Here is a 26,451-nt window from a genome sequence, read left to right on the forward strand (position 1 = left end):
GTGGAGTGGGTGGGATTTGGTTCAGTTTGCATTTAAAAGATAACCCTACCTAATTTACAACAATTTCTGGAACAGTATACAAAATGAAATTCTTTGAAAGTCACACTTCACTGAATTTTGCACTGCCATACTCCAGCCAAGCAAAGTGTGCAAAAGTGCATATGCCAGGGTAAAATTAAAATGCACCCATTACTGAAAATAACACACAAGAGTGCATAATATAAGGAGGCATTGCTTTTGAGGGGGGTGTATACAAGACAAGACTGCAAATAAGAATGTGAATATTAGGAAAAATTCACACTAAAATGCTAATGACTCTTCATGAGGACTTCTAAAAAAATTGCATACTGGTGTGGAGAACGGAACTTAAGAAAGAATGGGAAAATGTAAAACAGAGAGAAACAAAAATTGACAGATTTGCCTCTGCCACACGCACTCCTCCCGGTAATGCTTGCGGTAAGCAGAAGCAGGGTTCTTTCTCAGCTGGAACTCACAGGAACTGAGTTTTGGCACCTCTCAGGTGGGCGCCATTGCCATTATTAAGAGAACAAGGGAGATGTTCATGGTGAGTTCCAGCTCCTCTTTTTCTAGAAGAATAGCACTGGGCAGGAGTGTTTGAATTATGGCAGGGAAGTGGCCCTCCATATGTTGTTGGCACTGTGCCACCACCTCAGTCTGCCATTCTCCACCTGCCTGCCTTCATACTTGCAAACAGTCCATGGAGTTTCCTTTGCTGTCAGCCTCCTCCTCCTCAGTTCTCACTGTTGCCCTTGCAGAACTCAGCAGGTAGGCAGATGTTGGGCAGAAACAGAATGCACTGGCTCTAACAACACCCTTGTCTTCAGCCCTACCAGTCCCAAGAGCACTAGCTTACAACTGCATCCCTAACTATGCTGGCTGGATTGTGATTTCTGACTCAGATTTACCAAGCTCACCAGCGTCCCTTGAGAGACCAACCATCATCAAGCCTTTGGTCACTGTGGAGGGAGGCTGGAAACAAGCAATGACTAAACCAAATTCCATGTGATTGTTTTTGGATTTGCTCTGATAAAGCACTGCCATAGCTATGGGGGTGGTATGCCCGGGTTTTTTGCCCCAGGTGCAGCCTCCAGAGGGGCACCATCGAGGCTCCCAGCTTGTGTGTGTGTACGCAAATGTGTGCGGCGGGGCCAAATGGGGTCTTTGACTTAGGTGAGAGAAAGCCTAGTTTTGCCCCTAGATAAAGAGAGGTCAGGTTGTTTTACAAAGCTGTTCTGATGTTTCTTTGCTTTACCGTGTAATGAAAGGCTCATTGGGAAACCATTACTCAATTGACAGTGCAGTCTTTAGGCTTCCTCACTTGGGAGGAAATTCAACTGTGCTCAGTGGAGTTTACTGGGGCTGGAAGCCTTTTTGTTCAACTTAAGGCAATCTTCCAAGACCTACATTGCCAGGGGCAAAAATGGGCAGAGCAGTAAATGTAAGTTGTGCCTTTGCCCAGTAGGTTTCTATCTGCATTGGAACATCCTTTCCTAGCCTCCATCTGGGCAAGCAAGAGACATTCTCAGGGTGCAAGGGGACATTCCAGCCAGGCAAAAGCAGGGTGAGTGGGTGTGGCCTGGGGAGAATCCTGAGAGCCAGATAGAGAGGTCTGGAGGGCCACATCCTCAGCCCTGAAACTAAGGGATGGAGAACTTGTCAGCCAGCATGCCCAGTTGCTTTGGACAATAGGGGTTGGAGCCAAACAATATTTGAGTCTGAGAAATAATGAATTAGCAGAACCCCACTGCATTTTCCCCCCTTCAAATTTTTAAGCTTAATTCAGCTACTGGGATTCAGAAACCTTTGCAAAGGAATGCAAATCACCCACAGATCTGCAAGTAGATCACTATCTCCCTCTGCCGTCTTGTCCCCCTCTGCTTTACGCTCTGCAGCATGCAAAGGAGCATGTGGAACAGGTTGGTCTGGCTGAACACATTGCAGGGATGGGGGAAGAGGAACATGTGATTTGATGATGTGATATCAGCATCCCCAGTGGCCTCTGAGCAATCTGTAGAATTCCTTCCTTCCTTCCTTCCTTCCTTCCTTCCTTCCTTCCTTCCTTCCTTCCTTCCTTCTTCCCTTCTTTCCTCCCTCCCTCCCTCCCTCTCTCTCCACGCACCATACATTTAAAGCACATCCTTCCCCTTACAAAGAATCCTAGGAACCCTTCCCCCCACAGCTATATTTCCCAGCACCCTTTACAAACTACAGTTTCCAAAATACTGGGGAGGGGCCTGGAACCCTGTGCTTTAAATGGATGTTGTGTACACAGCCTTACTCTCTGCATCTGAAAGCAGCTCAAGCAGAGAACTGACATATTGACACACTTACTCCAGTGTAAGGCGGTCTCCTGGCATTACGCAAATGTCCCTTATTAGGAAAAGTGCTATGTTGAGTTATCACTTGCTTTGGTTTGCGTTTGGGGGCATGAGTTCTGTTTCGAAATTATGCTCTTCCACCCTTCATGAACACACGCCGTTTCCCTCCTCTCCCCATTTCTGTTCTGAACTGCTGTTTCAGACTGCCAAGCTTAAGGAATGGAGCTTACTGGCCTTTACCAAAGAGATGCGTCAAGGAAACATTCTAATGACAGCTCAAAAAGGCTTTGATCCTCTTCCAGGACTGCACTCATGGCTTTGAAATGCGACTTTGGCAGCCCTTGAGTCTGGCTGCTTTGGTTCTCTTTGGCATCGGCCCATTTGAGTGACATTACATCCTCCATCACGGGACCCAAATAACCTTGAGAAGATGATGGGTGGCTCACAGACCATGCTGAAGAAGGGGGGCTTGAGGTGCCTACCAACAGTCGTTTGGTGCTATGCTAGCAAACACGGTAACCGCAACATAAGAAGCTGAGTGGAAGAGCACAACACTTTGCAGGCAAAAGGTCCCAGGTTCAGTGCCCGGCCTCTCAAAGTTGTCCTGGAAAAGCTCCCTATCTGAAACCCTGGAGAGCCACTGCCGTTCAGTGTTGGTTGTACTGAGCCAGGTGGGCTTTATATAAGGCAGCTTCCTGTGTTCTTTTTTTGAAATCATGAAGGCTTGATTCTTACTTCATTTTATGGAAAATACCATGGCTCCATAAAGCACTTGCTTTTATAAAGAAAGTCCCTGATTCAATCTACAGAGAATAACTGCCTGACAGTGTAGACAGTACTGAGCTACATGGACAAGGGATATCACTCGATATAAGACAGCTTCCTATGTTTCTACACCTGCTCTGAAATTCTCCCCCACTCATCTTCATTTATTTATCCCAGGTTCTAGGATAATGAGAGGAGGGGGAGACCATTCTATCCATACCATACTTCATCTTTAAACTGGTCTGCTTTTTTATAAACTGAAAAGCTTTTGATGTTGAAACCTGCTCAGACCACATGCTTAAACATCTATTTGTTTTACAAAAATGTGTCTACCGCTTTCTCAACCATAACAGGTTACAAAACAGAACCACCCTTTAAAAATAGCTTTACAGTGGTACCTCAGGTTACAGACGCTTCAGGTTACAAACACTTCAGGTTACAGACTCCACTAACCCAGAAATAGTACCTCGGGTTAAGAACTTTGCTTCAGGATGAGAACAGAAATCGTGCAGTGGCGGTGCGGTGGCAGCGGGAGGCCCATTAGCTAAAGTGGTTCCTCAGGTTAAGAACAGTTTCATGTTAAGAACGGACCTCCGGAACAAATTAAGTTCTTAACCCGAGGTACCACTGTACAGGCAGATGGTACAGACCAGGGCTGGGGCAACTTGATAAAGCCAAGGGACCAGATCCTTATCTTCCACACACACACACACACACACACACACACACAACAAAAAAAAAACTGGCCACTGGACAGTAAGTAGGCCTGTGCATCTGTCAGTCACCTGATGCCAGAGGTGGTAAGCGATATGGCCTTGTGGGCTAAATGGCCTGTTGGCTGGATGTTCCCAACCAGTGATACAGGCCCTTACAGTGACAGATACTATAAAGTTGATACAGGTGTTGGGGAAGATATATGCATATATGTGTTTCAGTATTGTTATCTTCCTGGTCTGAGGCAATTCTTGAGGCAAGAGAAAGAAGCTTCTCCCTTAACCTGTCTGCCTTCAGAATACTAGATGCTGTGTGGCTGGTACTGTCTTCCCTTTCAGACAACTGTCCAGACAGCATCTGCCAGATGTGGCCAGGTCCTGGGACAAAGGGGAATAGAGCAATAATTGCTGGTTTTGTCAGACATTCAGCACTCACAGATTGAGCCTACTGTATGCGATGCATGTTTATTTGCAAGCAAGTTGCACCGTGTTTAGTGAGGCTTATGCTCAGGTTTTTGTTTTTTTAAAAAAAGATATTTATTAGAGGTTTAGAAATTACAGAAAAAAGGAAAACAACAAAAAATTCAACAAGACATACATTTCGATACATAAAAAAGGAAAATAAAAAACATAAAAACCAATACAACAATAAAAAACACACATCCAATACTCCATATTTTTATCTTTCATTTGCTTATTATTTCCTCGACCTCCTCACACCTCCCTTTTTGTATTCAAGTTTAGTTAATTTTTCCAGCAAATTCTTTCCATCTTTCTCAATTTTTGTTAAGTAATTTATCTTAACGGTCTAACATATTAATTCACTCAACTTGCTATCTTTCACTATGTTCTGTCATTCAATTTACCTTAACTTATTTTAACCTTATCTTACCATAAAATACCTTAAAGCTTAAAACTTAATATTTATTTATACATAACTCCTTATATCAGGTTAAGTCAGTGCAGAATAGTAGTCTGAGAGCAGCTCCTCCTCACCTGCTGGCCACCATTGCCATTTTCTTGCTGAAACACACCAACATTGGAGGAGTGGAGAATGAAGTTGATGGACTATGCAGAACTTGATAAACTGACGGGGAAGATTAGATACCTATGAGATCAAAAGTTCATCGAGGACTGGGGAAAGCTAGTTGAGTATTGGGAATGTATAAGTGATAAAGAAATAACGTTAGTGGCATTTAAAGAAGCTCTGTAATAACATAAGAAGTATTGCAAAAAAGGAAAACAGGTGCGGGGGGTAGGTTTAAAGGCAATAGTAAAATTTGGAAATGTGTAATTAAAAAAGTTCAATTCAGATGATTGGCAGAGAGGCTGAAGGAAGTCCAAAAATGAGAAAACCTGTAGAAGTTGTAATGTGGTGTGATTTGTATTTTTTTTAATGGAAAATTATATATATATATATATATATATGCTTTCGTAGATTTTCACGGGTATAGGAATGCAGGTTTTGGTGTCTTCGGGTGTCTTCCCGTGTAAGAGTCGGGGTGTCTGGGCGACGTTCCGACGAGGTCTCACTCGTCATCTTCAGGCTGGTGCTTTCGGCTTCTTGTTACTGGAACAGAGCAGAGTCTGGTGTTTGAGTTCCTATAAATACTGTTGAGGGGTGTGGTGTATAGCCTCCAACGTTCTGGGCAGAGAGGAAGTTCCTAGATTAGTGTGCCTTTTCTTCTTTTGTTCCTTAATTACTTGAGGGATATCTTGAGTGATTTCATGAGTGATATTCTGAATACCACTGGGTGGGTCATTAAAATCACTCAAGATATCCCTCAAGTAATTAAGGAACAAAAGAAGAAAAGGCACACTAATCTAGGAACTTCCTCTCTGCCCAGAACGTTGGAGGCTATACACCACACCCCTCAACAGTATTTATAGGAACTCAAACACCAGATTCTGCTCTGTTCCAGTAACAAGAAGCCGAAAGCACCAGCCTGAAGATGACGAGTGAGACCTCGTCGAAACGTCGCCCAGACACCCCGACTCTTACACGGGAAGACACCCGAAGACACCAAAACCTGCATTCCTGTACCCGTGAAAATCTACGAAAGCATATATATATATATATATATATATATATATATATATATATATGAAACACACTCTAAGCACTGCCTGTGGGCACTCTGTCTCATGTCTGGAACTCTCTGCCACAATATGTGGCAATGACCGCTAGCTTAGGTGGCTCTCAAATGGGACTGCCTTAGGCTCCATCTGCACTATACATACAAAGCACTATTATACCGCTTTAGGCAACTGTAGGCTCCCCCCGCCCTGCCCAACAATCCTGACAACTAAGATTTTTTAAAGATGCTGAGGGTTTTTGGGATACCCCTATTCTATTCCCAAAGCTGCAGTCCCCAGAGCCCTTTAATAGTCAATCCCTTTTCCCAGGGAATTTGGGGAATGTTAGCTTTGTGAGGGGAATAGGGGGTCTCCTAAACCCACTACAGTTCCCATAATCCTTTGGCAGAAGCAGCAACTGTTAAAGTGGTCTAATAGTGCTTTGTTGAAACTGTTAATAACATTTTTAAAAATAAAATAATAATAATAGTGCTTTGAATGCATGGTATGGATATGCCCGTACTGAATATATAGAACACGTCTGGAAACTCTTCAGTCAGTGTTTGAGTCCCACAAGGAAAAAGGTGGGGTATTAATAATAATAATCAGTGCTTTTTTCCCTAAGAAAAAGTGCCGGTACTAATCATAATCCTCTCCCCAACCCCCACCAGCCTTTCCTCTCTCTCTCACATGCACTCTCTCTCCTGTCCCCCCTCGATTAATTAAAGCCCCACTTTGTGCACCCCTCCCCCTTCTTCAACCTCCCCCCTTACTTTGCCCCATCTGCTCTTCACACCCACTCCCCCTGTCCTCTCCCTTCTTCTCCCTTCCCCTCCTCCCAGCCACCAGCCACACCCTCCGTGCTCAACTCAACGGCTTGCCCCAACCAAAGAATGGAGCATGGCGGCACTAGCAGCAGAGGCTTCTGCCTCCTCCCCCTTCTCTTCCTCCCTTCCTCCACTCCTCTGCTCCCATCCCACAGACATGGAAAGAGTGAGCAGAGATGAAAAGGAAGTGGTGCTCACGCTTACCTGGCTGCTCATGGCGCAGCGAGGCTGTGACATGGCAGTGGGTCCAGGGGGAGAGCATGAATTGTGGGGGCAGCAGAAGGGGAACAGTGCAACCTGTTGACTGAGTGTGGCAACTACAGCTCTGAACAAGAGCCCTCTTTTTCTTGCCACTGCTGCTTCAACCTACCTTTTGCAACCCCCCCTTTAGCCACGGTTGCTTGCTTGTTCTCCCGACCCTCCTTATCACAATATTTTCTTTGGGGGGGGAGGTGATGGCACTGTGTACCACTAAGTACAGTAGTACCTCTGGTTGCAAACGGGATCCGTTCCAGAGGCCCGTTCGCAACATGAAAAGAACACAACCCTCAGCGGCATGTCTGCACATGCGCAGGTTGCGATTCGCTGCTTCTGCGCATGCGCGTGATGTCATTTTGCACTTCTGCATGAGCTGTGAAACCCAGAAGTAACCATTTCCGGTACTTCCGGGTCACTGCAGGACGTAACCTGAAAGAACATAACATGAAGCGGATGTAACATGAGGTATGACTGTACTGCCAGAAAAAAGCACTGATGATGATGATAGCTGCCATTAGATTCATGGCAGATAGGCCTGTCAAGGGTAATTAGTCTTGACAGTAAACTAAAAACTGTGTTCAGAGCCAGTAGACTGCATACCTGGTTCGAGGGCAGAGGTGGTGGACAATGTTTTGACCCAAGGGACACATTCCTTTCTGGGCAATCTTTCAGGGTACACATGACAGAAACAGGCAGGGCCAGAGGCAAAAGGGGATATGAGCAATGACTGTAAACTTTATTTTTGTATAGTAAACTAGTTTCTACACATGCTCTCTCTCTCTCACACACACACACACCCCTTCTGGGTCATCAAGAGACATTAGTAGAGTGCAGCAAGGCAAAAACATTCAAAGGAGGGTGTGAAGCCAGAATCTTGGTGGGTGTTGCTTGAGAGTGGGTATGTGGGATAGGGAGGGTAAGATAGAGATTTATGGAGGGCTGCTGTTGATGTCCAGGCCTGAAGTGCTTTACTTCTGTGCTAGGCAGCCAGAATGAAGGCCTTATTGAAGGTATCTGTGGGCAGCCAGATGTTGGATCAAATGGTCCATTGGTTGAACCAGAGGGGCTCTTTTTGCATTGTTCACATGTACGCCACATCTGGTGATGAAGCTGTGAAGGTGGAATGCAACATGGGCAGAGGTTTCAAATGGACACCTCAGGGAAACAGCTCTTCCTTTCATTCTTTATAAGATTTTTTAAAGCCAAATCTCAAATATCATCAGAAAAACCTATGTGTTTGTCACAGGTCACAGAGAGCACAGGGCAACAGTGGATATGAGAACTGGGTTAATCGTCACAGAGCTTCATCCTTCAGGATAGATCTGTGACTGCTTGTCTCAAGATAAATGTTTGGAAACAACCCCCACCCAAAACCAATGATATCCCTGAGGAGATGGCTTTTCTCCATGATTCAGCAGAAGGAGGCTTGGGGACACCCAGCCTAGAGATATTTTGAAATCAATGACTTCTGTGAGAGACAGGGGGAGGAGAGAAACGATAATTCTATTGTGGAAACGCATGTCTGTTTTCCATTGGGGAGTCCTTGGGGGGATGAATGGAAGCCTCTGGTTCTGAGCCAGCTCCCGTGGTCTCTCTTCCTTCTGGGAAGGGAATTTTCACAAAGAATTCAAGGAACCCAGCTCAGTGGAACAGAGGAGCAAACGGTTCATGAGAGCACCACGTGTAACAGGCGAAAACACATGCACAGCTTGCCAAGAGAGAGAGGTGGAAGAATCCAAATGTTTCCCATCCTTGGAGAATTTTTTGCCCTAGAGAGTGCAGCCCCCTTCATTAGTATGTTTTCCAGTTGCCCCATTTCAAACAAAACAAAATGGAAAAGATAAAATAAGCTTTGGGAAATTGTGCTGTCTTGCACAGTGTTCTATCTGGGAAGAGGCATTGTGCTTAAAAACAGAATCTGTCACACCTGGCTTCCAACCTGAATTTTGCAAGCCTGTATTTCTAGCATAGTTTCTGGGTCAGAACTTGTCATGACAAATATGCTTTAGTGTCAGATTCTGAAGAAATAGTTCTGGATTTATTTATTTTTCATCTAGACAAATGGAACTTTGCCAGAATTTTTTTTTAAAAAAAAAAATGGGTTGTTTTATTTCCCCTCTCCTGTTTTTGTTTGTTTGTTTAATTTGCAAAATTGCACAATGGTTCAATGGAAATCTCCTAGGAAAATAGGAAGCTGCCTTAATTCAGAATCAGACCATTGGTCCATCTACCTCAATTCACTGCCAGTTACTACACGGGTTGGCAGCTGTTTTCCAGGATTTCAGGCAGAGCTGTCACCCAGTCACAATCTCTCAGCTTAGTCTTACCTCACAGGGGGGCTGTGAGTATAAATTTGGGGTGAGGCGAGTGAGACATGCTTGCCGCCCTGAGCTCCTTGGAATGAAAAGTGAGATAGAAGTGCCTACACTGGGAGGAGGTTGTGATGTGACAATGGATTATTTACTTTCCTGCTACAATCTACACAAACCCCTCAGTCTGTAACTGACACTCCAGGGGCCTCTTACCAGGGGAGGTTTGGCAGGTCGTGACAAAAGAAAGGGCCTTTTCAGTGGTGACTCCCTGCTTGTGGAATCCACCTGGCACTATCCTTAATGTACATTTATCACCAGGTAAAATGTATCTCTTGTCCTAGACATTTCACTGATGAGGATGATTTTGCTGTTCATTGGTTGTTGTTTTTTGCTGTTGAATATTGTGCCTCTATTTAAGTAGGCCTGTTTTATGGGTTATTACATATGTTTTATTGTAATGTATTTCTCTTTTATTCTGATGTTATGATTATTTATTTATGAATCACTTCTCATGAGGCATCCTGAAGCAATATGTAATATAATTTTTTTAAATGGAAAATCGTTGTGCGTTTTTTTTAAAAAAACCCACACAGTTAAAACAATTGCATATATTATATATTATAATGTATTAAATGTCTATACCACTATTCATCCGAGGATCAGAGGGCACAATTATATATCTATATCATCTATAATTTTCCTTTGTTTTTTATTATTTTTAATTTCTGATAGTGCTCTGGTACTGTTAGTTGTAGAAAAGAAGTTATACATAGAGGGGTTATGGTGAAAAGAAAGGGAGACAGTATGAGAGACAGGCAAGAATGGGTTTTCCTCAGGGTGTGAGGTTGAGGAAGGGGAAAAACTTCTCAGGTGAGAGCTGGGGACCTCTTTGTATGTGGACTGAAGATTAGGGTAGAATTAGAATAGGGGGCTGTGTGTTTGTTGCTATTTCTATTGTCTCTCTCCTCTCTTTTCTTTTTTCTCTTTCTTTCTTTTTTACTTCATTGGTTCTAGATATAATTTTATTATATTGTGAAAAAATAAAAAAAAATCTGGAAAAAATGCAGTTTATGTATGTGCTGTTGTGGTTTTAAACTGCAAGTCTAATACAGTTACTAACCGGGGTAAAGATTTTAATTTAGAAGGCTTGTAACGGGCACCAAAAATAAAACGGAATTTTTTTTTTTTTTTTGTTTCCAGAGGCTCTTTAAATTGCAAGTGAGTATTAAGCTGCATTTATCATTGTTGTTACATTATGCGATGCAAAACAACAGCAGTTCATTGTGAGAGTTTGATGGGCTCCTGTTGGTGCCACACGCTTCTTGAGTCTGAGCACAGAGTATCTGATAGCCTCAGCAATCTCCCATGAGGTGCTTGTCTGCGTTGCTAATGAGGCATCAAGAGAGGAATGACAGGTTGATGTCCTTGTGCCCCTAAGACTAGCTTTGACTTTCTGGATACGTGTTTTATCCGCTTCTATTATTATTATTATTATGGGGGTGGGAGGATCCTTAATAAAATCTATGGGTCATGACTCCCTCTAAGTTGAGCCAAATCACCCCCTCTGTAGCTTTCTAAAAGCAGTTGCTAAGAGAGCTGTCTCCAAAGGCATGAGAGTGGGGGGGGGCTTCCCTCCCCTCCCTCCTTTCCTCTCCCCCCCCTTCCCCAGTAATTTGAGTCTTGGTTTCACCTCTACTGCAGGTTTCAAAATGCACTGTTACCTTACAGAACTAAGAGTGAGGGTTCAGCTGCATGTTGATCACATTTTGAATTCTTGTGCTGAATTTCCATGTTCGACCAGGCGGGGATTTTTCATTGAGCAGGGATGTGGAAATAGCAATGGCTATGTTGCTCCCCCCCCCCTTTTTGTGTGTGTGTCCAAGTGTTAGAACACAATGCATTTAGCAGCAGAGAAGGGAGTGAGATGTAGGCAGCCCCAAAGAGCTGACCCCATTACACACTTAGTAATGAATGCATTGAAGGATGGGGATTGGGGCTTTGTGCCCATGACATGGTCCCATCAGCACATTGCCCCAGCCCTGATAGGGCCAACTGCTGACCTCTGCCCTGGGTCAAACAGCCACTGCCTAATACAGTGGTGCCCCGCAAGACGAATGCCTTGCAAGACAAAAAACTCGCTAGACGAAAGGGTTTCGCGTTTTTTGAGCTGCTTAGCAAGACGAATTTCCCTATGGGCTTGCTTCGCAAGACGAAAACGTCTTGCGTTTTTTGCAAGTTTGTTTCCTTTTTCTTAACACCATTAATACAGTTGCGACTTGACTTCGAGGATGAACTCATAGAACGCGGTGTGGTAGCCTTTTTTGAGGTTTTTGGTGATTTTTGAAGCTTTTCCAAAACTTTTCCGACACCGTGCTTCGCAAGATGAAAAATTCGCTAGACGAAAAAACTCGCGGAACGAATTAATTTTGTCTTGCGAGGCACCACTGTAGCAAGCTGCCATTTTAATTTCCCACCATGCCTCCTAATGTAGCATTACATTTGGGCAGGGTACTCTCTTCCCTGATGGCTGCATTCTAAGGACCACATGCCAAGGGTGGGTGGGGCTAGGGGGAAAGGGGGAGGAGCAATGCATGTAAAGATTTACCTTTGTACAATAGGTCAACCACCACCACCACAAATCTTTATTACGATCATTGACCAGTACAATAGGTCAGTCTCTATGTTCCATCTGGGCAAGCAAAAGGCATTACCAGAGTTCAATGACACATTCCAGTCTGGCAGAAACTAACAAGGAGGAGGGCGCAAAGCAGGAAAAGTGAGGTTTATGGCTTGGTGAAAGTTCTGAAAGCCAGATAGAGAAGTCAGGATAGCCCCCAGGTTCTGAGGTTCCCCACCCTGCTCTAGTGCATTGTGGGTGCCCTGAAGTTGATGCTATATCATAGGACATTGTTAGAACATAAAGCAGTTTTAATTTCCCACATTGCACATACTGGCTGGAGGGCACTAGGTTGGTGTAGGGTGCCTGAACAACATCTTCATTCACACACCTGCACTGATGTGAGCTCTGTCCTTTTAGCTGGGAAGGCTGTGTTTTGCAATATTACCACTTAACACTGAGAAACATGCACATTAACTCTATTCAGATAATAAGATGAGCCTGTGGAGTTCAGGGCAAGTTAGGGAGCACGAACGTGATCCCTATGCCATCCACTGCATGCATTCACAGAACATCAGGAAGGGGTTTTAGGGACCCAGGTAGTCTTAGTGAGCTAATGCACAAAGACTGAGCTAGGAGCAAAGGGGGATCCCCCCAGGCTGAGTCATCTTTACATTTATGAGATGGCAATTTCCCAAATGAGTCAGTGATCTGAGCCGCTGGTTGCATTCTGAAGTGGTATAGTGCCTATAGTCATTATGCAATAAGAAACAGGTCTCAGTTAGCTTACTCCAAGTGATTGTGGGCAGGACTGTCAGTAATCACACATTAGCCCTTGGCTCACAGTCACATCAGATCAGGGCAGGCTTATACATGACTAGATTCTCCTCCATCCTTTTAAATAAATAAATAAATTTTGTTTGTTTTTAACGTTCCATAAACAGAAAAGCAGCATGCCTGGGATAATTTTAGCTTGCGTCTCTTCTTCCTGATAAACTAGACTCTTTGTGAAAGTGTTTTCCTTCCTTCCTTCCTTCCTTCCTTCCTTCCTTCCTTCCTTCCTTCCTTCCTTCCTTCCTTCCTTTAAAATGCCAGAGCATTCAATCTGTAGCTCAAGTACAGATTTACCTCTTCAGTGAGATTCAAGGTCCCACAGCTGAAAGGTATGGGGTGATTTGAACCTGGAAACACTGTCGGTCCTCTATGGGTGATTCTTCATCATTCCCACTGGCACTCCCATTCTGGTCAAAATGTAGCCTTATGGTTGCTGGATCTTCCCAAAGGGAAAAAAAAGATGGGGAGAGGGTCTCACAATTCTACACCAGCCCAATACCCATTCTGATGTTAGCTCATATTATGAGACTTTTGTCTGTTTTGAGGGGGTCGCTTCTTATTTATGTGATATTTTCTCATCTTTCTTTCTGTTGCAGAGCTTATTTAGACGTCAAAGAACTTAAGAACAGGCTCCAACTGGATGGCTCAACGCATCTCAACATCTTCTTTGCTAACAGCTCTGAAGAAGAGTTGGCAGGTGTAGCTACCTGGCCGTGGGACAAGGAAGCTTTGGTACACCTGGGTAAGTCATTGGTTCACCAGAAGAGCTCCACAGTATCAGGTCAAACAACATCCTGTTCTCACAGTGGTCAGCCTGATGGCTCTGGGAAGCTCATAGTTAGACGGCAAAAGCAACAGGCCTTTCTTACTGTTATGCATTAGAACATTAGAAAAGTCCAGGTCAATGGCCCAGTCTCGTCCACCGTTCCATTCTCATGTTGGCCAATTATATGCCCTTAGAGGAGAGAAACGATACAGTCAATGCAAGAGAATTAGAATTAGAAAGCCTGGTAGGTTCTCTTGTAGATCTTTGGGCCCTTAGCCCATGAGTCTCAGGTTGGGAGTCCCAGCATTGCAGTTATCTGGTCCAAGCATTGCTATAGCTGGGATAATTAGCCAAATCATCTCCCTATGAACTTAAGCAGGGTCCTGCTAGATCAGGCCAGAGGCTCATTTAATGCAGCATCCTTTCCTTGCCCAACTGGATGCCCATGGGAAGCCCACAAGCAGCGCTTGAGCACAACAGCAATGCATTCCTCACCAGCAATGCGTTCCTCAGCAGTTCTCGGCAACTGAAGAGGCAGACCTTGAAAAGGGAGAATCTCCTCCCTGTGGACTGCTCCTTGTGGCAAAGAAGAAAGGACAGGATGCTGTTAACCTTTATCCTGATTTCTTATCATTTGCAGTCATAGTCTTAAGTAGCCCACCGAATAATAATAATAATAATAATAATAATAATAATAATAATAATATATAAATCAAAACAATATTCACCATTCCTCGCTTCCTCGCTTACAACCAGGAAAATATTAGATTATAAACCCCAAACACTTTACAGTATTTCTCAAATGATATCAAGACAGAAGTATTTCACCTTTTTCAAAGAAGTTGCTTCTGAGGGCATCTTCTCCACGTGTGGAATTTGCAAAGGTTTTTGAGTGAGGGAACACGTTATTTTAGTGGGGGAGATATAACACTGTGACTTATTAACCTTGCAATTGTTGCTCGCAATGCAGGCAGCTGATTTCCTTGTCCCAATTGGGTGTCCTTGAAGATCTGTATGTCAGGCTGTAAGGTGGGAGCAACCAATCATGGGCAGTCATAGACTGCTAGGTGGAAGTTGGAACTAGGTGAGAAGGCATGTCCTTAACTAACCTAGGGTTTGAGGATATGTGTCCATATTGGAGAAGCTAATTGGTTGACTAAGAGCCTCAGTGGTGTCCTCTGGAGGCTGCACCCTGGGCAAAATTCCTGGCTAAATGCACTTTGTTTCACCACTGGAAACCCCTATTGGATGTCACCTGGAGTTTCATGGTGGGGGAACAGCCAGATAGGGCCAGGGTAAAGCATCCAGTGGAGAAATGGCAGGGTAGTGGTTTTAACCAATTTTCAGAGGGTTAACAATTCGGGGGTGAGGAAAACTCACCATTTCCAGAGGGCCTTTGGGCATATTCTCCCCTCTCTCTCTCCAAAGCCCCTGGGAATGACATGGCATGATGAAATGACATGATGGGGGCTTCTGGAGGTGGGGAAGAATGGTCTGGAACCCTCACTCACAACAGCTGGCTTACAATATTTAGACCCATCAAGTGATATAGCATCCATGCTTAATGTTGAAAAATCCCTTTACAGGTGGTATCACAGGGTCACTGCTGATGACTATAGGCAGCTAAGGAAAGACTGCAAAAATGACTGTATTAAGGGGGATAGAGATAAGTCCTTCTGAATTATTTATAGCCTGCTTTTATATAATTCCCAACCCTGTATGGTAATCAGCTTCATGGCTGAGTGGGCATTAGAACCCTGCTCTCCCAGGTTCTGGTCCAGAACTCTAAGCACTACACCATACTGCCTCCAGTGGTGGTGGGGGGAAAGGCTAACTAAGCTTCAGCGCATGCTGATTAACTTAGAAAAAGCATATTGGGTCAGTGATCAGGGATGATGGGACAAACATAGGAATCCGCTTTATGCAAAGGCAAACCATTGGTCCACCTAGCTCAGTGCTGCCTACACTGACTGGCAGTGGCTCAAGCCACAGCTTCTCTCAGTCCTTGCCTCATTTTTGGCCTGGGTATGAAAGAGAAGCTGGCCCCCACCTGGGCAAATGTCAGAGGCAGAGGACCAGTCACAGAGGCATAGCATAGGGGTACATGGGGGCTGTGGCCCTGGGTGCAATTTTGTGAGGGGATACAAACAGGTGCCTTCATTGGAGCCTGGCTCTGTGCAAGAAGGAGCTGTGTATCAACAGGGAGTGAGGGGAGAGAGGGAGAGGGCTTGACAAATGAATGGAAGACTTTGGGGAGCCATTGTCCCAACGGCATAGACAATACAGCATTAGTTGGACCTGTGGTCTGACTCAGTATATAAAGACTCTCCTCCCTGGAAGAGAGGGGAGTGGTTGTGGGCGGGAGCCCGAGCTCCGCCCCTAGCAGGGGGCGTTAGCCCCCTGCCTCCTCCTCTAACCTGGCTGGCGCCCACGCCCCTCGGCCGGCACCCAACCAGGTGCCTTCGAGGGGGCGTGTACAGCAGCCTTTTGCTGTGGGGCCAGCCTCTCCTCGGCCTCATTCTTCGCCGTCGTCTCATCGCAAGTCACCCACCCTCCACTCCCTTTGAGCTCAGGGTCTTAGTTCATTAGCCTTGCTATGGACCTTAGGTTGGTCACCCTGGTTGTCCAGGGGGCCTGGTAGGAGTTTTTCCATTTGGCATTAGGCTTTTTGGTTTTTTCGCCTACCTCGTAGCAATCGTCACAACTTTTGTGGTATTGGTGGGTAGCTTAGGCATTGGAATAATGTGTTGTGGTGTGTCGAAGGGCTAGGTGTGGCCATCGCCTATGCCTTCAATTTTTGGGTATTCCGTTAAAGGAATCTGGCAGTCGTGTACTCTGTCTGATGCCTGCTTGGCGGGAGGCCATGTCACGACCCTCGGTGACATCAGGGGAGAGCCTATAGTTGGATTAGTATCAACAGGCTCCACCTCCTGGTGAATAAACCACCTTGTTTTAGACATCCAATGCCTAAGCCAATACCTTTTCACTGCTGTAATCAATAAAGTTGTGGCCTTTTCTTGCCCATTAACCTTATATCACGTGTCCTTGCGTATTCATTTCACATTGCGGGGGGCGGGTCCTCGAACCACAACACTTTATTTGGGAGAAGAGAAAGAGGTGAGTTTGAGAGATGCTTGGGAGAGTCAAAAGAATGTCATGAAAGGAGATGTTTAAGACCTCTTCCTTAGACTCTAAGGAATCACTGTCCCAGCAAAATAGACAATTCTGAGCAAGCTGGTCTAGCTGGACCAGTGGGCTGACTTGGTATAAGGTGCTTTGTATGTAGAAGCACAAACACAGAGAGAGAGATGAGCTTCAACGGGAGAGCTGAAGGGCTGGCAAGCAGCTTGGGAACAGAAGCAGGCTTTTTTAATTCAGATAACTAGATTTTTTTGGCTAATTGGTGTTGTACTCTCCTGTAGCACCTCCTGCTGGACCAGTCATAGGTATTTTCCACTGTCTCTTCTCTTGATTTCAACTAATCTCTTAATGGTCCAAAGCAGCATCTTTTAGTACCTTGGATTCAGTTTCTTTGGGGTTTTTTTTCTATATAAAAATGAGTGCAAGAGTAATCATCACAATAAAATATAATCAGTGGACAGTCTGAAGTTGACTCATCCCCCCCAAAAAAAGGCAGAAGGAGAAAAAATTAATTTCCTGTTTTAAAAGCCCTCACTGCCCACCTTTTCTCCTTCAGCAAGAACTTTGCTGCTTAATCTTTCTATACTCTTTTTCTTTCTATAAATCCAATATGTATTTAATAAGAAAAAATAAGATGAAATATGCACCACTGTCCGGATCTTAGCTTTGGAATATAGATCATCTGGTCGAGGGAAACTATCTTTTTGGTGGGGAGATTGCAATTGATTTAGACTCTTGACAGCTGTGAAAAATATACATAACCTCCACCAAAAGAAGGGGGGTCTAAAAAAGGAATAAATAAGAAAATCAAACAACCTCCACAGTTGCCTTAAGCCCTGATGAAATTGAGCCAGCCTGTATTGTGATTTTTATCTCCTCACTTAGGGAGTGTTTTTCCAATATATCTAGTGATGGGGTGGGGAGGAATGGTAGGGAGATAAGCTTTGAGATGGGTTTGCAGCAAAATAATCAACATGGATTCTCTCTTGCTGCTATTCATTCACACACACTGTCTAGTGGCAGCACCAAAGGAACAGCACATTGGGCACCTGTGAAGGCTCACACCTCAGCAAGGACCTCACTGTTGACCACTAGAGTCCCTTGACTGTCCTCCTCCTCCTCGCGGTTGTCAGCTGTTCACTTTCCCTATCCAAAGGTGTAATGGAATCATAGCATTCTGGACTAGATGAGCTATTGGACAGATTGAGCTGGCTTCTCTTACATTCTGATGTTCTTACGGCTGGAAAAATGAGAAGCTTATATTGACAGATCCACGAATCCTTTATCTGAGAAGTCTGTATTTTCTAGTACCTGGCAAAACACTGTCTCTGTTGTTTTCATGTATACTTATAATAGAATCATAGAATTGTGGAGTTGGAAGGTACCCCAAGGGTCATCTAGTCCAACCCCTGCAATGCAGGAATACCAACTAAACCATCCATGACAGGTGGCCATCCAATGTCTTCTTAAAAACCTCAGAGAGAGGAGAGTCCACACCTCTCAAGGGAGACTGTTTTACTTTTGAAGAACTCTTACTGTCAGAAATTTCTTCCTAATGCTTAGTCGGAATCTGCTTTCTTGTAACTTGCAGCCATTGGTTTGAATCCTACCCTCCAGAGCGGGGGGAAAGACCACGCTTGCTCCATCTTCCATGGGACAGCCCTTGAGATGGCTATCATATCTCCTCTCAGTCTCCTCTTTTCCAGGCTAAACATACCCAGCTCCTTTAACAGTTTCTCATTAGGCTTAGTTTCCAGTCCCATGATCATCTTGGTTTCCCTCCTCTGCACACATTCCAGCTTGTCAACATCCTTCTTAAATTGTGGTGTCTGGAACTGGACACAGTATTCCAGGTGTAGTCTGACCAAGGCAGAATAGAGTTGTACTATTACTTCCCTTGATCTGCACACTATACAGTGGACACTCGGGTTGCGAACTTGATCTGTGCGGGATGCACGTTCGCAACCTGCAGTGTTTGCAACCCGCGTCTGCACACGTGCGGGTTGCGATTCAGCGCTTCTGTAATGAGAAGCTGCAGTGAGCTAAGTTTGACTCCTGCTGGTTGCTAACTTATTATTGATTAAAGCATTCCTTCCTCCCCAGCCCAGCTTTTCATCTAATGGCTTATGCAATTTTTCCAATGGTAAACCTCCCACAAAGTCCCTATTTGCCCCATGCAGGGACATTTACAGGTTGCTCATATGACGCCTGCAGGGTTTTTCCCAATAGCAGCTTTGGGAGGGTGGGGCAGTAAAGTGGATTGAGAAAATGGTGCTGGAGATAAGGTTTAAAAAGGCCCACCCCAATGACCACCTTTTCTTGAATTGAATTCTCTTGCAGCTGTTGCCATTATTATTTTTACAAACCAAATAAGGGAGTGATCATGGCACTTCTGAGTCTCACCTAGCACAGTTGTAACACTAAAATTAATGGGCATGCTAGGGCTTTCCCCCCCCCAGATGGAACTCACCAGAACTCAGTTCCGGTATCTTTCAGGTGGGTGCCATTGCCACTTAAGAGAATAAAGGAGGCATTCATAGTGAGTTCCAGCACCTCTTTTTCTAGAAAAATAGCACTGGGGATGACTTATCCTAAGATAAATCTGCCTTGTTTTGCTTGCCCACAGAAGAACATAATAAGAGCCCTGTTAGATCACACCAAATGTCAATGTAGTCTAGGAATTTTTCTCCCAACAGTGACCAACCAGATGCATCTGGGAAGTCCACAGGGAGGGTGTGAAGCTCATAGCCCTCCCCTGTTGTTTATGCCCCAGCAACTAGCATTCAGTGAAAATATACTTTCTCTGAACACCATGCCTATGTTCTCTCTCCACTGATGGAAGTGGTATGCTCTGCATACCAGTTGATGGTAATCACAAATGGGGAGAGACTGTTTCATTCAGGTCCTGTTTGTGGGCTTTTCACTGAGGCATCTGTGTGGCCACTGTGAGAAGAAGATGCTGGACTAGATGGACCTTTGTTCTGATCCAGCCAGGCTCCTCTTATGTTTATACAGAGGTACCTCGGGTTAAGAACTTAATTTGTTCCAGAGGTCCGTTCTTAACCTGAAACTGTTCTTAACCTGAGGTATCACTTTAGCTAATGGAGCCTCCTGCTGCCGCCGCGCTGCCGCCGCACAATTTCTGTTCTCATCCTGAAGCAAAGTTCTTAACCCGAGGTACTATTTCTGGGTTAGAGGAGTCTGTAACCTGAAGCGTCTGTAACCCGAGGTACCACTGTATAATCATATTGACTAATAACCTTTGAGAGACTTACCTTCTCCATGAATTTGCCCAACCCCCTTTGAAAGCCATTTATTGGTGGTCCTTCACTGAGTTCTGCTCCTGCTCTCCTGCTATCACAGAATTATAGAGCTGGAATCATAGTGTATGAATCATAGTGCGTAAATAATGAATCATAGCATATGAATCATAGCGCTTGAATGATTCCATCACAGGGAATCATAGGGGTGGAAGGGACTTCAAAGGTCATAGTTGGCCATGCAACCTCTGCTTATAAACCTTCCATGTAGGAGATTGCGTCACCTTTCAAGTCCGTCTGCCCTACTGTCGAACAGCTTGTACCATCAAGAAGTTCTTCCTAATGCTTAGTCATAATCCCGCTTTTTATAATTTGTGGGTCCATTATTTCAGTTCCTGGTCTCTTGCACAACAAAAATGAAATTTGCTCCACTATTATTCTGACAGCCCTTCAAATATTTGAGCATGATTATCATAGCCACATCTTAATCACCTCCAGGCTAAACATACCCAACTCCATAAACCTTTCCTCATTGGTGTTCTGGGCCATGAGGGCAAAAGTAGCACTGCCTCACCAACCCCAGTAAGGCCCCAGCTGCCTGTCTTTTTGCATACAGCCATTCAGGGACTGGATCTGTCTGTCATCGGCTGTGGCTCCACCTCCCATTGTCTTCCCCACCTTCCACTCTACCAGCCCCAATGGGAAACAGCCATCACATGATGTTTCTGCATATATGAGTATAAAAACAACTATCTCTCTTTCTTTACAGGGGGAATTGTGCTGAATCCTTCCTTCTATGGCATAGCGGGACACACCCATACAATGATCCATGAAATAGGGCACAGTCTGGGGCTCTACCACGTCTTCCGAGGAATCTCCGAGATCCTCTCCTGCAATGATCCATGCATGGAAACAGAACCTTCCTTTGAGACCGGTGACCTCTGCCATGACACAAATCCAGCTCCAAAACACAAGACCTGTGGTGATCCAACCCCTGGGAATGATATGTGTGGTTTCCGTAGCTTCCAGGACACTCCATTTAACAATTTTATGAGCTACACAGGTACTCTGCCCTCCCTTCCTAGCTTTCTACTAGAGTTGGCCTTTTTCAAAATGTTGATAGCAAGCTTTAGAGTTACTTATTCAGGCTTCAGTTTTTTGCAGCAAAGGTGAAACTTACATGTTCAGGTTGATGCCAGTCAGTTAAGCACTTTCTAGAACATGTGAGACAGAGAACCAGTGCAATTACGTTTCATTTGATCAGCTGGGCTTCAAAAATGTTGATAGCACATGTGTTCTAAACGTACTTACTAGGAAATAATCTCCACTGAAAACATTGAGACTTAATTCTGACTTAGGCAAGTATAGGATAGAGATGAGGAGAAACTTGAAAAAGTTTGCATTTAGAGGTGAACCTAACTAATTCACACTTTCCAAAACAATGCAGTATGTGGGGGTAGTCAGAGGTTTGTATCCTGCAACTGCAGCAGTGGGCCTTGGCCTTGGACTGTGGAGATGGAAGAGAGGAAGGGGGCTGCTGGGGAGCACATGGTTGCTGCTGAATGGAGAATAGATTAACTGGAGAGGAAGGCCTCCAGAGATACTGTGGAGCGGGAGCATGGGGGGGGGGACCTGGGATGAGGCCTGTCCTGCTCCTTTTGATCCTTGCCACTTTTACCCAGGGCAGCTATAAGAAAATGTTCTCTAAGCAGTCAGTCTTCCCACAGAACAAGATGCAAGTGAATGCCTTTATTTGTCCCAGTGGCCAAGACAGTGATGACCAAACAGGACCGCACAGGCTACTATCTGTTTGGAAAGATTATATTGAATACTCACAGGGTATTTAATCATTGGTCCAAGCCAATTTTAAGGGGAATAAAAGCTGTATCCATCAAAAACTGTTCATCAGCTGAATATTCAGGGCCAAATAGTTTGACTCAAAGAAAATGGGTAAGAGCAGTTTAAAAAAAAATTAAAAATTAACGTGTTTGCGGGAGGTTATTATTTTGTTGTTTCGGTTTTAGCTACTTATCTGTGCTTTGGTCTTACATTTTTATCTCGTGAACTGCTTGAAATCTTTTGGTGAAGTACAGTTAAAAATAAAATAAAATAAAATAAATAATAAATGCACAAACCGAAAAGCAGCCTTCCTTCAAAATTCACCCTTCTCATTTTGCAATGCAGTTCTCCAGCTAAGTCAAAATGCATGTACTAAAGTGTGTTTAAAAATACATATATTGGTGATAATAACATACACATATGCATTAAACTGGGGGAAATGGCATATAAAATGTGTTTATTAGGAGAAATGTACACTAAGATGTTGATGCATTTTCATTAGGTTTTTTTAATTTTTAAAAAATCAGGACACTAATATGATTAACAATGAGAACTGAATTTAAGATTGGAAAAGTGAGAATCTGAAGGAAATTAAAATTTGCCATTCCCCACCTAGTATAGGGTCATGCCAACCTCTCTTGCCCGGGTTTCTGACTTTGCAGCAGTAGCACTGATGACTACATGTTCTGGTTTATGCCTGCCCATCTGAATTCAGCACCTTTTAGAACAAAAGAAGAATGAATAAAGCAAGGGCTTTCTAATTCGTCGAGCAAAGGGATGTGTGGATGAATGATCATAAGTCTCTTCTTCATCCAGAAGCTTGTCCACTTCCCTCGCCCCACTTTTCTACCTATCCAAGCTACATTCCTTTAGGTAAACTCAGCTGAGAGAAATGCATGAAGTGCGCAAGGCTACAAGAAGTCATGTGGCACTTACAAGGAGGGCTTTCCTCCCATCATCCCAATACTTTTGATTGGACCCTCCCATCTCATATTGTGTGATTGGCAGCAGATGTGTTTAAATTAGGGTTAGGGCTCTCATTGACTTCAAGATGTTGCTGGACTACAACCTCCTGGCATCCCTGACCATTGGCCATACTAGCTGGGTGCTGATGGGAGTTGGTGTTGTACAATATCCGGAGGACCACAGATTGTCTATCCTGCATCTAAATGAAGGGCTTTGTGAGCAGTGCCGCTAATTTGCTCTGAAATTTCCCTTCCAGATCACTAGGAGGTAAAGAGAAAGGATAATTAAGTCTTGTGGTCCAGTATTTAATTTTTCTTTCTCTTATTTTTGCTTTCTTCAGTTGAGGCTGCTACTGCTCAGCTCTTTGTTGTAGAATGCCAGGGAAGCATGCAATGTTACCCAGGAGAGCTTATAGAGCAGCCATGTTCACAGTTTAACTCTTTTTATTTAACTCTTCCCCCCTCCCATCCCCTCTCTCCTCTCTTTCACATGTGCAACACTGTGTGACTTGTTTCCACCCTGCCTTATCCCCTCAGACGATGACTGCACCAACTCCTTCACACCCAACCAGGTGGCAAGGATGCACTGCTACCTGGACCTCGTGTATCAGAGCTGGCAACCTGTCAAGAAGCCTGCCCCCATTGCTATCACACCACAGATCGTGGACCGAATGGGGACCTTCATCACCCTGGAGTGGTTTCCACCCATAGACAGGCACTTCTTTGAAAGGTGAATTGGTGGGGACAATGCACACCTGTTTGTCTGACTTTGAAAGATGGGGATGGTAAATGGCAGTGGAGAAGCAATTAGTTGTTCAGGTTAAGGTTATAGTTGGGGAGCTCATATAACTGGGCTAAAATCCCCAGTTCTCTTTCTTTTCTCCCTGAGAAAAGAAGACACTGTCTTTTTTGCTAGTTTCTGGGATCCCGGGGGTGGGGAGAGGTTTATCTGGCCCACTGGTCTAAGTAGGTCTAGGAAGCATCTTAATTTGGCTGTTTCTTCCCTGCAAGCCATGCCCTCCTGCCCTTTGCTTGACAATATATATGATGTCAGGCGTGGGGCAAGTAAATACATAATTCCATTCCAAATGCAAAGTCTACAGGTGCCTATATGATTACCTCACATGGTGTAGCAGTTAGTGTGTTGGACTAGGACCTGGGAGACCAGGGTTCAGATCCTCACTTGGCCATGAAGCTCACTGGGTAACCTTGGGCTACTCAATCTCTCTCTCTCTGCCTAATCTGCCACACAGAGCTATTGTGGGATTAAAATGAGAAAGGGGAGAACCATGTGTGCTACTTTGGTTTCCTCAGAGGAAAAAAGTGGACCATTAAATAAATAAATAAAATAAAATAAAATAGCTTCTAGACTAGCAGGGCCTACCTCAGAACCTGCTGCAACTTAGCTGTGGGGAGCAATGGCGTAGCGTGGGGGGTGCAGGGGGGGCCGGCCGCACCGGGCGCAACATCTGGGGGTTAGGGTTAGGGGGCGCAAATCCACAGGTTAGGGGGCGCAAATCCACGGGTTAGGGGGTGCAAATTACTTGCCTTGCCCCGGGTGCTGACAACCCACGCTATGCCACTGGTGGGGAGAGCCTGTTTGGCCCCAGCTTCAAGCTGCTGCCTCTGACAGTTCGCTTTTTTCTTTCTCCCTAATAAGAGGCAGTGATTGCCACCAACTCTGATGGCTTTAAAAGAGAATTACACAAATTCATGGAGGACAAGGCTATCAAATGGCTATTAGCCACGATGGCTATGTTCTACCTCCCCTGACAGAGGCATGGTGACTGAATATCAGTTGCTGGAAACAGCAGGAGGAGAGAAGGCTCTTGTGCTTGAATCCTGCTTGTGAGTTTCCCACAGGCATCTGGTCGGCCACTGCGAGAACAAATGCTGGACTAGATGGACCATTGGCCTTAAGCCATCAGGCTTGTCTTAATTACTCTGCTTCCTTCACTTGATCCCCTGCCTTGTGGCAGCAGGGAAGGAAACAGAGGTGACGGCACACGCGTCCAGATTCCCAGCAGGGATGTGATTCTATTTGTGTCCATTTCTGCTGGGATGGTGGCCCTGCCAGCAGGGGTCATGGAGGGAAGCCATAGAGATAGGCTCTTGGTCCTTTGGTGAGTGCTTAAGCTGGGCACTCAGATAAGCACAATCCTATTTCAGTCAACGTTCAGGATGCTTCTCTATCCCTACCATGCTATCACAGGGATTACCAACTTTTGTTGCAGGGGGAGGAGGGTGTCAGTGGACACATTTGGAATTTTGAGAAAGTGTAAAAAGAAAAAGAAAAAGAGCAGACAAAGAGGAACAGAATGGTAAGGGCATGCCACTCCCCAATCAGCTGCCCCATCAATGGGCTAAGACACATTTGTGTCAGTCACTGTCACCCTTCTCTTAGAGGTGTCCAGTCCTGGCATCCAATAAAATGTGGACATCTCTAAGTGGTGGTGAGGGGATTTGATGCAGGAGAAGCTGATATGGATTCTTAAGTGACCTTTTTGGAGACCTTTTGTGGGAGGCACAGACAGTACTGGGGCACACACACTAGCACCCCTAGATGCCATTGGTAACCCCTCCTATATGGGCTATGCAGTATTCATGATTGAACGGCAGAGTCCCAAGGAAATGCTTGGAATCATTCATATGAGAAAAAGACCTTGGGTTGTGCCCAGTGCTAGAGTAGATTCATTGAAATTGATTTATATGACTAAGCTAGGCACATTAATTTTAGTAGGTTTCCTCTGAGTGGATCTTAGCTTAATACAATCCTTTATGTCTGAAGTGGCCTTTGGTTTTCCCTGCCTTCACCACTACTCCCCACCGCCACCATCTTTTCTCTCTCTTTCTAAAAGGGTAAATTAAGTTCTTGCAATATGTATTTAATTTATATTTCATAAAGCAGTTATTGTATGTTAAATAAATTCCATCTGCCTATTAAAAACATACTGATACAAGGTTAATTGTTATGTAACAAAATACGTCTCTCTGACATACGTCTTCAACCTCAATCAGTATGTTTTTAATAACCCCTGGCTAGTTCGTACTTAAGTAACACACAATGGCTGGCCTGTTCGATCTAGGATTTCATAACACAGTGATCATACCCTAAGTCAACACTAGATTTCTTTGACAAACCCTTCCATTGGGGTTTCAGTAGTATGGAATTGGCATAACTTGTGGATATCTAAGAAGACATTGTCCAGTAGTTATGTCATCATTTTCTCAGTTTCTCAAGCCTAGGATAAATAAATCTTACAGAGATTTTTTTTATTTTATTTTAAAGGCAGAACAGGGAAATTCCTCAGACTCTTGTTCTGAATTAATAATTGATGCCTTGGTCAGTTCCTGTTGCTTTATCGCTGATCTAAGATAGTGGAATGGTCTCTCTATGTAGCCCTCCAAACTCTCCTCAGGCCCTGCCTCACACCAACCCTACTTCATTCCCTCCTTGGGTGTTCTTTTGCTCAGCTCAGAACTCCGGTCATGCCTCTTGCTTGCCCCGATGGAGGACATCCCAATGCAATATTTTTATTTGCATGCTGCCTTTCCATGAAAAGAATCATGTTCAAAACAGCTATGGCAAAGAATCCAGGAATAGATCACAACGCTAACACCATTGCAATAACAATTTAATAACAAGTAAATAGTTTAACAGCAACAGGGGTGGCACTGTGGGTTAAACCACAGAGCCTAGGACTTGCCGATCAGAAGGTCGGCGGTTCGAATCCCTGCA

The 26,451-nt window shown here is 44.5% G+C and overlaps 1 protein-coding gene across 1 annotated transcript in view; it reads left to right on the plus strand.

Annotated features, from left to right (window-relative positions):
* Positions 1-26,451, plus strand: part of PAPPA (pappalysin 1) — a 243,570-nt gene that overhangs the window by 43,096 nt on the left and 174,023 nt on the right. The window contains exons 3-5 of the mRNA XM_082208779.1: positions 13,338-13,483; positions 20,678-20,971; positions 23,250-23,442. Coding sequence (XP_082064905.1) covers positions 13,338-13,483; positions 20,678-20,971; positions 23,250-23,442 — 633 coding nt within the window. The remainder of the gene's footprint in view (positions 1-13,337; positions 13,484-20,677; positions 20,972-23,249; positions 23,443-26,451) is intronic.

Source organism: Podarcis vaucheri (assembly GCF_965113315.1).
Source record: "Podarcis vaucheri genome assembly, chromosome: Z".
Classification (NCBI taxonomy): domain Eukaryota; kingdom Metazoa; phylum Chordata; class Lepidosauria; order Squamata; family Lacertidae; genus Podarcis; species Podarcis vaucheri.